At 39.0% G+C, this 16,625-nt stretch overlaps 1 protein-coding gene across 2 annotated transcripts in view; it reads left to right on the top strand.

The window, feature by feature from the left end:
* Window positions 1-16,625, top strand: part of magi2a (membrane associated guanylate kinase, WW and PDZ domain containing 2a) — a 241,663-nt gene that overhangs the window by 146,369 nt on the left and 78,669 nt on the right. For both annotated transcript variants that reach the window (XM_060842832.1, XM_060842833.1), the window contains exons 11-12: window positions 3,195-3,384; window positions 12,085-12,176. In XM_060842832.1, coding sequence (XP_060698815.1) covers window positions 3,195-3,384; window positions 12,085-12,176 — 282 coding nt within the window. The remainder of the gene's footprint in view (window positions 1-3,194; window positions 3,385-12,084; window positions 12,177-16,625) is intronic.

Raw genomic sequence — 16,625 nt, 5'->3', positions numbered from 1 at the left:
GCAGTGACAATTGGGGTGAATGGCTATTCCTGTTCCTGTTACAATAGAATCACAGATTAATAAAACCCTAAGAAGTGCAAAGCACTGGTAATGTTTTTGAAAGGAATAGAATAGGAACAGGGTAGTTGTTTAAAGTAGTTTAGATGGGTCAGTTTTTGATCAATGTGTGCAGGAGGATTTTCTGACAAAGTATATAGACAGGCCAACAAGGGGCAATGCCATATTGAATTTGGTACTGGGGAATGAACCTGGCCAGGTGTTAGATTTGTAGGTAGTGACCATAATTTGGTTATGTTTACAATAGCAATATGCAGGGATAGGTATATACCGCAGAGAAAGAGGTATAACTGAGGGAAAGACAATTATGATGCAGTAAGGCAAATTTAGGATCCATAGGATGGGGAAGGAAACTGCAGGAAATGGACACATTTGAAATGTGGAGCTTATTAAAGGAACAACTGCGGCGGGTCCTTGATAAGTATATGCATATCAGGCAGGAAGGTAGTTGTTGAGAGAGGGATTTACAAAAGGAGTTGAGGCTCTTGTCAAGAGGAAGATGAAGGCTTATGTGAGGATGAAGTGTGAAGGCTTAGTTAAAAGTCTTGAGAGTTAGTCAGAAAAAATCTAAAGAGAGGGCTAAGAAAAGCCAAGAGGGGACATGAGAGGTTGTTGGCGGATAGAATCAAGGAAAACCCTAAGGCCTTCTATAAGTATATCAGGAATAAAAGAATAACTAGATTAAGACTGGGGCTAATCAGAGATAGTAGTGGAAAGTTGTGTGGAATCTGAGGACATAGAGGAAGCACTTAATGAATACTTTTTGTCAGTATTCACATTAGAAAAGGGCAATGTTAGTATGAATATAAAGATACAGGCTACGAGATTAGATGGGTTTGAGGTTGGCAAAGAGCAGGTTTTAGCAATTTTGGAAGATCTGAAAATAGGTAAGACCCCGGGGCCGGATGGGAACTATCCTCAGATTCTCTGGGAAGCCAGGGAGGAGATTGTGGAGCCTTTGGCTTGATCTTTGTCATCATTGTTGACAGGAATAGTGCCAGAAGACTGGAGGACAGAAAATGTTGAACCCTTGTTTAAGAAGAGGAGTCGAGACAACCCTGATAATTATAGGCCAGTGAGCCTTACTTCGGTTGTGAGTAAGGAGTTGGAAAAGGTTGTAAGAGATAGGATTTATAATCATCTGGAAAGGAATAAGTTGATTAGAGGTAGTCAACACAGTTTTGTGAAGGATAGGTTATGCCTCACTAACCTGGTTGAGTTCTTTGAGAAGGTGATAAAACAGGTGTATGAAGGTAAAGTAGTTGATTTGGGATATATGGACTTCAATAAGGTGTTTGATAAGGTTCCACATGGTAGGCTATTGCACAAGATAAGGAGTTTCGAGATTGAAGCAACTTGGATCAGAAATTGGCTAGCTGAAAGAAGACAGAGGGTGGTGGTTGATGGGAAATGTTCATCCTGGAGCTCAGTTACCAGTGGTGTGATGCAAGGATCTGTTTTCGGACCACTGCTGTTTGTCATTTTTATAAATGATCTGGAGGTGGGCATAGAAGGATGGATTAGTAAATTTGCGGATGACACTAAGGTAGGCAGAGATGTAGATAGTGCTGAAGGATATTATAGGTTTCAGAAGGACATAGATAAGATGCAGAGCTGGGCTGAGAAGTAGCAAATGGAATGTAATTCGGAAAACTGTGAGGTAGTTCACTTCAGAAGAAGTACCAAGAATGCAGAGTACTGGGCTAATGGTAAAATTCTTGGCCGTATAGATGAACAGAGAGATCTCAGTGTCTAGGTCCCTGAAGGTTGCCACCCAGGTTGATAGGGTTGTGAAAAAGGCACATGCTTTGGAAAGGGATTAGAGGAGATTTACTAGGATGTTGCCTGGTATGGAAGGAAGATCTAACAAGGAAAGGCTGAGGGAACTGAGGCTGTTTTTGTCGGAAAGACGAAGGTTGAAAGGTGATTTAATCGAGACTTATAACATAATCAGAGAGTTAGATAGGGTGGACAGTGAGAGGCTTTTTCCACACATGGTGAAGGTTAACACAAGGGGACGTAGCTTTAAATTGATGGGTGATAGATTTAGGACAGATATCAGGGGTAGTTCCTTTACTCAGAGTACTAAGGGTGTGGAATGGCCTTTTTACAACTGTAGTACACTCGCTGAGGTTAAGGGCATTTAAATGGATATTGAATATATATGTGGATAGTAATGGAACCGTGTAGGTTAGATGGGCATCAAATTAATTTCTCAGGTTGGCGCAACGTCGAGGCCCAAAGGGCCTGTACTGCGCTGTAATGTTCTATATTCTATGTTCTCGAATTCAAAAGCAAATACTATCTGTTAAACTTGTGTATAAAACTGTGTTAGACCACACTGGACATACTGTGCCCTGTTCTGACCTCCATTATGTAAAAAGAATACAAAAGTAATACAAAAAAGATTTGCAAGGATGCTGTCAGAACTAAGAGAATATAGCCATCAGGAAAGACTGAACAAATGTGGGACTTTGTTCATTTGAAATGAGAGAAATAAGAGATGATCTAATTGAGCTCTTTAAAATGATGATGGGGTGTGATTATATAAACATAGCGATGCTTCCACTTGGATTCCAGGATTTCAAAACTGAAGGAGAAAGTGAGGACTGCAGATGCTGGAAATGCATGACAAGTCAGGTAGCATCTAAGGAGCAGGAGAATCGACGAATCTGGTATAAGCCCTTTATCAGGAAGGGCTTCTGCCTGAAACATCAATTCTCCTGCTTCTCGGATGCTACCTGACCTGCTGTGCTTTTCCAGCACCACACTCTTCCAAAACTAAAAGTATATAAGATAGTCACTGATAAATACATCAAAGAATTCAAGAGGAGATCCTTTACTCAACGTGATGGAACTTCAAGTCTTGAGGTACTTAGCATAAATGCATTTAAGGTAGTACAATGAGGGAGAAATCAAAAGAAGGATATATGATTGGGTGGGGTAAAGTAAGTTGAGAGGGTCTTTATGTGGACCACAAACACTGGCAAAAACCTGTTTATGGTATAAAATTCTATGCAAATGATGTGACAAAGTATTGGAGATGCCTGGCATAATTGAGCCATAAACCAGCAAGAGTCCATATGTAGTATTGTAAATTTAATTTGCAATTTTAAAACATCTTTTATGCATTCCAGATGTTAGATAGATGGGAAAATCAGGGCAGCCCTCAGGCAAACTTCTCAGCCCAGCACCAGCCCCATAGTCTTCCTTTTCCACCTCATATCCAAGGGGCATCGCTTCCTGACTCTTCAGATGGATTTGATCAAAGGAAGCCTGATCCATATGAGGTTTATGAGAAATCAAGAGCCATCTATGAGAGTAGACGTAAGTAAATCCTTTTTGTTCATTACTGGAAAAATAGTTCTTAATGACTGACTCCCGGTTGTTTGACCACTTCCTAATAACATTTTCTGTTGTCATATCTTCATGAATGGAGTAGACATACAACAATTTTGAGAGCCCAATTGATTTGCATTCTGATTTACAAAAACATATTAATGCAGTACAATAATTTGATTAATTTTATTTGTAAAATTCCATTTTTTAAATATTTTGATTTATTAAATATCCAAATGTATTCTTTCTAACCAACAAATTATCTGTCCCTTTTGAAAGTAGTAATGTAAAATTAAGAAATTTCATTTTGATATATAACATCAGTTTATTACAAATGACAGAACTATCAGAATCTGTTTGTTAATCATCTGTATAGATATACTGAATTATATTAAATAAATGGAGAATAGAATAATGTTATTACAAGCAGTACAATGAAATGTTTAGTAGCTCTTCCTGAAAATTTCTAAATAGGATCTCAGTTGTTAAAATGAATGCAGAGGAGCTATTGAACAATTGAGAAATTGTTGACAACATTAAGTGTCTCTACGTAAATGCATAGTTTTGTTTAATTCCACATTTTCCTGTACAGAGCAAATGCCACCAAGGACTGCATATCGGGCTGATTCATCTGGCAAGTACTTTGACATTCTTCATCCTGTGGCTTAAACGTAGCTTCCATTCATCTGGATATTGTGATTGTCTAATCTGTCGTCTGGTTGCAGCCAACTTTCTCTGCATGACCATTTAGTTTCTCCTATTACTCTTTATTCTAACAATGACAGGTCTAAAACATTGTAAATAATACCAACTACAAACAGAGAGGCCTTAACTAATCATTTTACTCATTGGCACAAATTTCATATTTATTTGATGAATAACTTCAAGTTTCTTCAATGACTTAAAAAGTAAAATTCCATGCTGCGCATATAATTTATTCGTCACAAATCTGATGTCTGGCAAAGACCAAGTTTAAATAGTCAGGAAATGTATGGGAATTCTGCCATTTCTCAACTGATCATTTGTTCACACAACTAAAACAATTCCTCCAGATTAAAGTTCTGATACATCAATATATTTTTAAGAATTTGCTGGAAATAGTGTATAACATTTCTTGGAGTGCCTGAATTTCTTGGGAGGGGGTTGTCCTGGACCTGTAAAGTTCGTGTGAAAGGTAACTGAGGATGCAAAATGTCACTGTTGTTCCATTTTAGTGTGTTAATTCAGATATTATGAATGGACTATTAATTTGGTGCTAAATTGAATGCTGGATTCATAGAGTACTGAAAATTGGCAGATATATGTAATTGCAAGACTCAGTCAATTTAACTTTGAATAGCTGTACATTATTCAACTCTGTGCAGTATTCCAGACACCAGCACACGTTTTGTAAGACCATGATACCTGTAAACCTGATATATTTAGCATTGGACTTCTAAACATGGTTTCTCCCTTCATTTTCTGAGCCAGTTTGTTTATTTCAGTGAGCAAAACAAAATTAGTGAATTGGACCTCCAATACTACATGCTTCAAAAATTCTCACTATCATTCTGGATATGCCTGGATATGTCTTGCCTTGCATATTGATACCTTAGCAGTACAATGGTAATAATTTGGAGAATACCAGAGTGTTACTAATTTAGATTAGTGTGAAAGTGCCTGTATATAGAAAAGTAGAGCTTATAATTATATAGGGTTTTTCAAGGCCATAAGGTCTCCCAAAGTGTTTGATAGCTAATGAAATACTTCTGAAGTGCCCTCACTTTTGTAAATATAAGAAATTTAACAGCCTATTTATGCATAGAAAGCTCCTACAAACAGCAATGTGACAATGATAGATAATGTTTTTTAAGATGTTGATGGAGGGATAAATATTGACCATTGATAACTTCCTTAGTTTTCTTTATGAAAGAATTCCATATGATCTTTACATTCACTTCAGAGGACAGATAGATTTCAGTTTAGCTTAGAGTCATTGAGTCATAGACATGTATGTACAGCATGGAAATAGACTTTAGTCCAACTTGTCCATGCCAACCAGATATCCTAAATTAATCTAGTCCCATTTACCAGCTTTTGGCCCATATCCTGCTAAACTCTTCTTATTCATCTACCCATCCAGATACCTTTAAATGTTGTAATTGTACCAGTTTCCACCACTTCCTCTGGCAGCTCATTCCATTCCCACACCACCCTATGCTTGAAACATTTGCTCCTTAGGTCCCTTTTAAATTTTTTCCTTTTCACCTTAAATCTATGGCCTCTAGTTTTAGAGTCCCCTACACTACGAAAAGCCCTTGGTTATTCACTTTATCTATGCCCCTCATGACTTTATAAACATCTAAGGTCACCTCTCAGCCTCCTATGCTCCAGGGAAAATAGCTGCAGCCTATTCAGCCTCTCTCTATAGCTCAAACTCTGCGAACTGGCAACAACCCTGTAAATCTTTTAAGAACTCCTTTAAGTTTCACAATATTCTTCATACAGAAGAGAGACCAGAATTGAATGCAGTATTCCCAAAGTGGCTTAACATGCTATGCAACATGACTTCCCAACTCCTAACATTATCTGAAAGATGGCACCTCTAGCAGTGGAGCACTGTGCTGGAGATGTCGATGTTTATCTTTTTAGCTCATTTCCTGAAATAGGATTTGAATCCAGAGCCTTCTGACAGAGAGATGTGAATGCTACCAACTGAATCTCTAATCACTTACTGCAATCAACAATGATTTGAAGGTCACTATTTGACTAACTTTTAACTCTAAATGTACTCAATGAATTCTTAGTTCGCCATGCTGACAAGTGAGAGGTAGTTTTGTGAGATGAACTTATGATGCACCAATGACACACATGCATTGATGCATTTGGCTCCATGTTGCAGATGGGACAGAAAAATGAAAGCCCATAGGATCTAGGGAAAAGTGGTAAAGTGAATCCAAATTTGTGACAAAGGCAGGAAGCAAAGGGAATTTTTGAGTTTTTGTGACTGATAGGCTGCTTCTAGTGGGGTTCTGCACAGCTCCAACTTTTGCTCCCTTTCATAGAAAGTAGCAGTGATTGAGACTTCAAAGTAAGAGGCAGGATTAAGTAATTTGCAGACGATACAGAAATTATGTGTTTAATAGTGAGGAAGAAAGATATACACTACAGGCAGATAATAATGGACTGGTTAATTGGGCAGAACAGTAGCAAAATGGATTTCAATCTGGAGAAGAGTAATACAGCAAGGGAATACACAATAAATTACAGAATACTGAGAATCATAGAGACAGCAGGGTCTCACACTGCATGTCCACAAATTCCTGAAAGTAGCAAAGAAGCATTTTAGAAGGAATGGGGAATATTTTCTTTTGTAAGCTGAGACATGGATTGCAAGTTATATGATAACTATATAATGTTGCATCCAGTTCTAATTAATGCATCACAGGAAGGATGTAATTGCATGAAAGGTACAATGGAGGAACCGCAGGTTTAGAAAAAATTAGCTTTGAAAAAATATTACTTCCATTAGCTCAGAGTTTGATAACCAGGGAACAAAGATTTAAAGTAATCTGTAGTAATTATAGGAGAGTTAATGATATTTATTTCTCCTAGAGGATGGAGGGGATTTGGAGCTCACTGCCTGAAAGGGCAGTTTGAGGCAAAAATTATCATCCCATTTTAAAAGTCCTGGAACACATACAACATAAAAGACCATGGACCAAAAGCTGGAAAGTGCAATTAGATTGGATAATATTTTTATAACTAATATAGACTACATAAACCAAAATGGCAATCAATTATGTAGTAAATTTCTGTGATTCTACTATGGAAGCTTAGTAAGTTATATTTAGGAAAGTTTTCAATCATAACCCATGCTCATAAAAAAACTTACATTGGCACATGTTCTACAGTACAGAACAACCTTGATTATCCAAGCAAGACAGGAGGAGAGTACTTAGTTTGGAGATCTGATCTGATCGTAAATAGAGGAAGCCATTCTGAACATAATTATGTAAAAAGGCATGTTTACAGAGTTTTTATTTCATTCAATCGATTAAAATGTGTACAAACACTGGATATTGATTAAAAATTCATGATATTTTACAAATAAAATCACTTTTTGGCTAGAGTTTGACTTAAGTCTGTGAAACTTTTCACTGACATTTTCTTTGGTTTTATCCTGGTTCTCGATAGCAACTGACAACTTTCCGTTCGGTGTCATGCTGCTGTCCAGACTAACAAAATGTTGTCCCTCCGTCCTGTCGTGATCAATTAATGGAAATTATTTGCATTAAATTACATCTATTTCAATGCAACAGGGCTGACAGGTAAGGCTGATGAACTCGGGGTTTGGATAGGTATGTCTGCCTGGGATATTATAGCCATTACAGAAACATGGCTAAGGGAGGGACAGGACTGGCAGCTTAATGTGTCAGGATACAGGTGCTTTAGGCAGCACTGAGGTAGTGAAAAGAGGGGAGGGGGAATTGCATTTTTGATTAAGGCAAGTATCACTACAGTAGTCAGAGATGAAATAACTGAAGGATCACCCAGTGAGGCTTTGTGGTCGAGGTAAGAAATAAGGGGATAGTGACATTAATTAGATTGACTATTTGGGGGCCTATGTTACAATGAAATTTAGAGGAACAAAAATGTGGGAAGACTTGCAGGAGCAATAGGGTTGTCATAATAAGGTATTTTAATTTTCCTAAACAGAGAGTGCCAGGGTGTTAAGGGCTCAGTTGGGGTGGATTTTGTTAAATATATTCAGGAAAGTTTCTTCAAGCAGTATACAGAGGCTTCTACACAGAAAGGGGTAAAACCTGACCTACTTTGGGAAATAGGGAGGACAGATGATGGAGGTGACAGTGGGGGAGTACTTTAGGACCAGTGACCATAGTTCTATTAATTTTAAAATAGTTACGGAGAAGGGCAAGCTGGTCCATCGGTTCAAATTCTAAATTGGGAAAGGTGAATTTTGATGGATTCAGGCAGAAGCTCGCCGTGGTTGATTGGAATAGTTTGTAGGCAAAGGGACCTCCGGCAAGTGGGGGGCTTTTAAAAGTGAGATAGCTAGAGTTCAAAGTCTATATGTTCCAGTGAGGGTGAAGAACAAAGTTAGCAAGAATAGGCAACCCTGGGTGACAAGACTAATTGAAGCTCTGACCAGAAAAAAGGAGGCATGGCTCAGGTACGGGCAGCTGGAATCCAGGGAATCCCTGGGTGTGTGCAGGGAATACAGGAGTTTACCGAAGAAGGAAATCAGGAGGGCAAAAATGGGGCACAAGATAGTCTTGACTGAGAAGATTAGGGTGAATCCATAGAGGTACATTAAGTTTATTAAAGGAAAAAAAGTAACTGAAGAGAGAATAGGACCCCTCAAAGACTAAAGTGGACATATATGTGTAGAACTGTAGGAGAATATTTCTCCTCTGTGTTTATTGTGGAGAAAGACATGAAGACTTGAAAACTTGTGGAAGTTGGTGGAGATATCTTGAGGACAGTCCATATCTCAGTAGAGGAGATGTTGGATGTACTAGAATGTATGAAGGTCGATAAATCTCCTGGTCCTGACCAGATATATCCAAGAAGCCTACAAGAGCCTAGAGAAGAAATTGCGGGGACTCTGGCTGATATTTTTGCATCATCGTTAGCTACGGGTGATGTCCTGTATTCAAGAAGGGCTGCAAAGAAGAACCTGGGAGCGTTATGCATGGGAGATTATGCCTTACAAGTTTGTTAAAGTGACCAGTAAGGTTGATGATGGCATGGAGTAGATGTATTCAATATAGATTTCAGTAAAACCTTCGATAAGGTCCTTCATGGTAGGCGGTCTGTAAGGATGTTGGAATCCAGGAGATTCTGGTAAAGTGGAATTACAGTTAGCTTGATGGTAGGAAGCAGAGGGTAATAGTGGAAGAATGCTTGTCAGACTGGAGGTCTAGTGGTGTACCACAGGTATCAGTGCAGGCCATTGCTGTTTGTTATCTATATCAATGATTTGGATGAGAATGTACAAAGCATGATTCGTAAATTTGCTTGTAACACTAAAATAGGCAGTATCAGGAAGGTCATCAGAAATTGTAGCAGGACCTTGATCAGCTGGGAATGTGGACCAAGAAATGGCAAGTGGAATTTAATATAGATAAGTGTGACGTCTTGCATTTTGGGAAGGCAAATCAAGGTAGGAATTTCATGGTGAATAGTAGGATCTTAAGGAGTGCAGTGAAGCAGAGGGATCTTGAAATCCAGGTTCATAGTTCTCTGACGGTGGAGTCATGGGTGGACAGGGCAGTGAGGAAGGCTTTTGGGACACTAGCCTTCATCCGTCAGGGCATTGTGTATGGAAGTTGTAAAGTTATGTTGTAGTTGTACAGGACATTGGTGAGGCTGCACTTGAAGTATTATGTTCAGTTTTGGTCACCTTGCTTCATTAAGGCTGTTCTTAAACTAGAAAGAGTGCAGAAGAAATTTACAAAGATGTTGCCAGGACTCAAGGGTCTAAGTGATCGGGAGAGTTTGGACAAGCTTTGACTCTTTTCTTCACAATGTAGGAGACTTTGGTGGGGGGGAGGGGGTGGTGGTTGGGAGCTGGGTGTATCTGATGGAAATGTATAATATCATGAAAGGCATGGATAGGGTGAATGCACTCTGCCTTTTTCCCAGAGTTGGGGAATCGAGGACTAGAGGGAATCAGTTTAAGGTTGGAGGGAAAAGAATAAAAGGAAATCTGAGGGCAACATTTTTACACAGTGGGTGGTAGGCATATGGAATGTGCTGCCGATTGAGGCAGGTACATGAACAACATTTAAAAGGCATTTGAACAATTGCCTGGATAGGAAAGGTGTAGAAGGAAGTAGGTCAAGTGCAGGGAAATGGGGTTAGTGTGGATGGGCATTTAGGTCGGCATGGACCAGTTTGGGCCAAAGGGCCTGTCTTTGTGCTGTAGGACTCTATGAATCTATGTCTGCAAATCAGTGAATGTTAAATTCTTGAAATGGGTATTGAGTCTACCTGGAGAGATTGCCAGTTATGTTTAGATGATTTGGAAGGGGATTAAGATGAGCTGATAATTACCACAGAACTCATGATAAGGTTGCATGTATACTTCAATACAGAGCACCACGGGCAAACTGGGAGACTTGAGGAAGGAGGTGGCCTGTAAAATGAGAAGAGAAAATGGAAGGATTAGATTAGACTTAGATTAGACTTACAGTGTGGAAACAGGCCCTTCGGCCCAACAAGTCCACACCGACCCGCCGAAGCACAACCCACCCATACCCCTACATTTACCCCTTACCTAACACTATGGGCAATTTAGCATGGCCAATTCACCTGACCCGCACATCTTTATGACTGTGGGAGGAAACCGGAGCACCCGGAGGAAACCCACGCAGACACGGGGAGAACATGCAAACTCCACACAGTCAGTCACCTGAGTCGGGAATTGAACCCGGGTCTACAGGCGCTGTGAGGCAGCAGTGCTAACCACTGTGCCACCGTGCCGCCCACAACGGCAGTGTCTATGGTTTTCCCGCAACCTTACTCTTATAGCATTTTGGTAACAGCATGAATAATGGAGACGGCCCAGCTACCTATAAGTAAAGGGCAGGGCTCTTCCTGCTCTCACTGACCTTTCATTGTGAACCTTCGCAGGCTTCTTGGGGTTCAGTGGGGCTATTGTGTTTTACTTAGTGGTCCGTGGAGGAAATGGCAACATGCCTGTAGTAACATGTAGCCACCTTTAAGAAGCATATTCTCAGCAGCAGCCACAATTCTCATGATGATGCTGAACTACCAACCCCTGATTGGTTGGCAACTTCTTGGGTTGGGAGGTCATCCGTTACAAGGTGAGCAGCTCAATTGTAGCTAATTCGTTACTCACCTTTCAAAATTGCAACCATGATTCCACATACAACTGAGGTAGTGTTGCCTTCAACTTTCCAACCCACCATTGTGACCCCTATCACAATGATAAAGTTCAATCAAAAGTATCTGTTTGTTGCCAGCTGTTGTGGATTCAGAAGGATCAGAACCATCAAGACCAAAGCTGCACTTACTTTCTTTTTTCATGGGATGTTGGAGTTACAGCCAAAGCTTTAATTGTCCTTGAACTGAATGTCTCACAGGCCATTTTAGAGGAGAGCCGTTAAAAGTCAGCCATATTTCTGTGGGTCTGGAGTCATACATAGGTCAAAACAGGTAAAGATGGATGATTTATTTCCCTACAGGACATTAATAAACCATATAGACTTTACTCTAATCGACAATGATTTTATGGTCATTTAGCTTTTAATTCCAATTTTATTAAATAAATTCAGAGTTCACCGTCTGTCAGAATGGGGTTTGAAGCCTGGTCACCAGAGGTTAGCCTGGCTCACTGGTTTATTATTCTAGTGACAATACCATTCTGTGCCACCTCTTAATAACTCAAAATTTTTTAAAGTATTTTAATCTGCCATAACCTATAGCTTACAACAAGCAGAATCCTTGTTTGGCTCTAAATGTTTTTCTAACTCAATAATTTTCACCGATGGAACTGGCATTTAGTTTTTCTGTCTATACCTTTGTTGGTGTAATGTACCTGTGTAGTAGATACTTAAATAAAACACACATTGTTCTATCATTTTGTAACAGCTCAAGAGGATTTAATGAGTAGAAACTTCTCCTTCGTTCATACTGATTGTGTCCTATCTTTTGATTTAGGTCCAGACTACCGAGAGATAGATGTTTATTTACGCAGACAAGAGTCTGGGTTTGGCTTTAGAATCCTGGGTGGAGATGAGCCTGGTCAACCAGTGAGTAAGATATAATTTTGCTTTTATGTAAAACAGTTTTAGACTTTTTTAAAAGTAAACTGTAAACTAAAGGACAAATTTCATTTTCCTTATAATTAAGAAAAAATGTCTTTGAAATACATACATCATTCAGCAAATTTTCAGTTGTTGATTAACTACTGTGTATCTCCAATATTCCTATTATTATTTCAAATTTCAAGGCTTTAAAATTATTTAATCTTGACATTGTTAAATTATTTTTGAAAGGATTTTGATTGTAATGAAAAAACTTTTATTTTCACGAATGTGAAATGTTATTCTTGAATCATTTTATGAGACTATACTTCTTAAACATTGAATGTGGTGTTTCAAACATAGCAATACAATGCTATATTAAAAAAACTGGTTTAGAAACTCGGGAGTTCTGCAACATCTGTGGAGAGAGAATCAAAGTATGATGTAACAGCTTCAGAAATGAAAGGAGCTGAGAAATAATTGTTGTTTTTAATGTTGTAAATAAAGGGAGAGAAGAGTGAGTGGAACAGAACGTGAGGCTGCCCAGAGAAAAAGGCAATAATGGTGGTAATGGAGAAATAAAGATGTAAAATGAATGTAAATAAAAATGGGTCAACCAGACACTGCCAGAGTGAGGGCAGCAAGACAGGTGAAGGATAGACATCATGTTCCATAGTTGTGGAACTCAGTATTGAGTTCTAGAGGCTGTAAAATGAGGTGTTCCTCCTCCAATCTGCATGGAGAACAATAGCAGGCCCAAGACAGAAATGTTAGCATGGGAGCAAAATTATTTATTGAAATGGTAAGCAATGACAAATATGATACTTTGTAGTATTCTAAACAAAATGTTTATCAAAGTTATGGGCCAGATTTTCTTTGTTGCTACAATTTGCACAGTTAATGGTAAAATTACATTGAGCACATATGTTGAAAGTCTTACATATGAAATTCCAAAATGTGTTTTACAACTTCCATTTGATAGATGCTACAATAAAAAAATATTTCAAGATACTTTGCAGAAGAGTGAAGGAATAGGAGCTGTGACCTTGTGATGAGCATCAAAAAAATCCTTGCATTTTGAAATGTGGAGAGAGAGTTTGGAAAGGGAGAAGAGCTGGAAAGAAAGTCCAAAAAAGGAAGGGCAAAAAGGGATTGGGGAGAAGGTTATTCTTGTTAAATTAGCATGAAGTAGTTTAACAAAGTAAAGTAATGGGTTTTCCCTTAGCCAGATAGAAGTTGTGCATCAGGACCCTGCAGAATCCCACATGTAGAAGAGGCCAAGCAATTGCCCAGGACATTGATAATTTCAATAGGAAATTCCCTTGCCACTTGATCCTCCTAAAATATCCATTTAAATTAGAGAATTCAGAGGGTCTCCTTCAGTAAATAGTTACCCAGGAAAAGCTACACAATTAAAAGCTCCCCCATCGACCCTGCCCCCACGAACTTACCTCACACATCCCATCTGCACATTTCCCTGAATCCTTACAACACCCCTAGACCCTGACCTGATATCCTCCCCCACTACCAGACCTAATACACACCCTCTAACCCCAGGACATGCTAAGCTCTGCAACTGGAACACGACACTCCCAGGACATACGGCCACAACTCCCTGGGACCCATCTCCTTCCAGAACCAGTAACCCTACTCTCTCACAGGATCTGATAACCCTCCCTCCTCAGGCACCAGACCCAACACCTCCCCTTCTCTCCAGGGAACAACACCCCTCACTTCGCCAGCAATCCCTGCCACCAAACCGAACACCCACCCCTTTGCTGTACCTGACTGCCCCTTCCTCCCTATTTCTGATAGGACATCCTGCCTGGTATCTTTACAAGTTAAGTGCCTTTGGATAAAGTCCAAATATACACTTGCTAGTTAGTTTTATTTAAACCAACTATGCACCATAAGACTGAAACATCTCTGGCTTGACTTTTTTTGTACATATGACCACACTTTTGGTAGAACAAATAACCAATTGTATCAAGTTAAACCAGTATAAGCAAAAGAAAAACTAATCTGCCCTCCAAGACAATACATTTGATAAATGCTTTTGCTAAACTCAAAGCAAAATTGATATTGATTTATTTTATTCATCCCTGGGGTCTGGGCGCTGCTGGCCGGCCCAGCACTTATTGCTCTTCCCTTATTACCCTTGAGAAGTGGTGATGGACTGCAGCAGTTCAAGAAGTTAGTTCATGGAGGAGAACTCCAGGGGAGATGATGGCCTTGTAGCATTATTGCTACACCATTAATCCAAGACCCAGGTAATGTTCTGGGGACCCGGATTGGAATACCACCACAGCAGATAGTAGAATTTGAGCCTAATAAAAATCTGGAATTAAGAGGCTAAGAGACCATTAATGTTCTTTGAAGAAGAGAAATATGCCATCTGTACCTGGTCTGGCCTGCATGTGGCTCTGGACCCATAGCAAAGTAGTTGACTCTTAACTGCCCTTTAAGGCCTCACAGGCCACTCAGGCCACTCAGTTGTTAACAATCATTAGTCTGAGATTAAAAGAACCAAATTAAACAGCTCATTATAAATGATCAACAGTGGTTAAGTGGCTGCCACTAGGCTAGATTTTCATTACAAATTTTTATTGTGTTCAAATCTTAACCTCGGCCAAGGTGGAATTCAAACCCATTAATCTTGAATGTTAGCCTGGAGTTCTGATTTAATAGACTAGTGATCACCTCCTGTGATTTACAAACATTTTCTAATCAACCTGATCAGAAATATTATGACACACCTCTGAAGTTTGTGGGTCTTGAACCTGGCCCTCTTGTGGAGGGGTTGGAATAACTACGACTACACCACAAGAGCTACAATTACATGTTGATGATTTATTTTCATATGTACTGAAATTCTTTAAAAAGTGGTGCTTTGCATGCTATACAGGCAGATCATATCATACAAAATGCATCAGGAAGGCAGAACAGACTGCAGAATACAGTGGTACAGGTGCAGAGAGAGAGATCAGAATTAATATTTGCGAGGTCGATTCAATATGTATCACAATGACAAGAGATAATAACCATTAAATCAAAAGAATCAAGAAGACTGGCCAACAGGAACCTCTCAGGATTATTTAGGTCAGAGACCTTACCAGTGATCGCCCACAGCTAGGAAATGAATGGAAAGGAAAAGGGGTACAAGGGATCTTTGATTATGTTGGTTGCTTTCTCAAGGAAATACAGATAGAGTCAATAGATGGAAGGTTGGTCTGTGTGATAGCCTTGGCTGTGTTCATGACTCTGTGTAGTATATTTGAATGGATATTTCTAACCTCCTTGGATATATTATTATACACATAGGACATCAACCTCGGCCTTCTGGCTCAGAGATAAGGACAATACCACTGTGCCACAAAAGCCTCATCCAATATATTTGAATAGAATTATCAAATTAACTCACATAATACTTGTCTTTCCCCTTTAACTCCTAGGTTTTTCACATCCCAGTAACAGAATTAGTTCCAAACAAAATTTCCCACTGCTCACCCTAACCTACATGAAACACTATCACTTATTTTTCAGACACCATATTACTCTATCCACATGGCACCTTAACATCACACTTGCCTTGCATTTCTGACCTTTCATAGACATTGTCAAAGTGGCTATTTATGCTTCTGGACATGTAAGTCACAGAATGTAGCAATTATTGCTGGGAGATGAGGTGTGAGATTTGCCTGACCTAGACAATCCTGCATTATAAGGGATCTATTAGATTTAAGGTATGCTCCACATTTCTGCAAAAACTGCAATTGAATCTTCTGCCAGAATACAGAGCTACTTCTTTATAGAAAATGTAGGAGTAGATTGGCAATCTGACCACGATTGCCACTTATCTGAAAATTGCAGCCCATAGTTTTGTTAATAATTCACAGGAATATTGCTAACGTGATAAAATAATATACAATTACAAAAATATTTTAGTTTTTTGCATTTTTACAACAAAGACTTCTATGTTTTTTTTTAATGGGTGATGCCAGTAAGATTGTTAAATAGTTCAAAAAAATTGTTGGAGTAAAATGCAAACCTCCATCGCTACTAAAATGTTTACGTGGTACCTTGACAGTGTTGTGTAATGGAGTTTCAAATGCCATAAGCAATAAATTGCAGCAAAGTAACTTTTCCTTTATCTGCACTGAATTATGTTTACAAATAATACTTTTATTCTTACCAGTTGTTTTTCTGGTGTCAATCCAGAAGTATTGGCATTTCTTTCTCCAATACCATACAACAATGGAGCTTGGAAGTGTATAGAAGAAGTCAAACTAAGATTTGAATTTTAATCCAGCAGTGCATAATTACTAGTCATGCCATAAAAAGCTGTTCTTTCAACACAGTGATAAAATCTAACAGCATGGAAGTAAAATCAAAACTTCAATCTTTAATAATTACCAACTTGAATGCAAGCAAATTTGTCTCATTTGAACTTATTTT

This window comes from Hemiscyllium ocellatum, chromosome 23 (genome assembly GCF_020745735.1).
Source record: "Hemiscyllium ocellatum isolate sHemOce1 chromosome 23, sHemOce1.pat.X.cur, whole genome shotgun sequence".
Lineage (NCBI taxonomy): Eukaryota > Metazoa > Chordata > Chondrichthyes > Orectolobiformes > Hemiscylliidae > Hemiscyllium > Hemiscyllium ocellatum.
The sequence above is the reverse complement of the archived record's forward strand: the minus strand, read 5'-3'. Positions and strand labels throughout refer to the sequence as shown.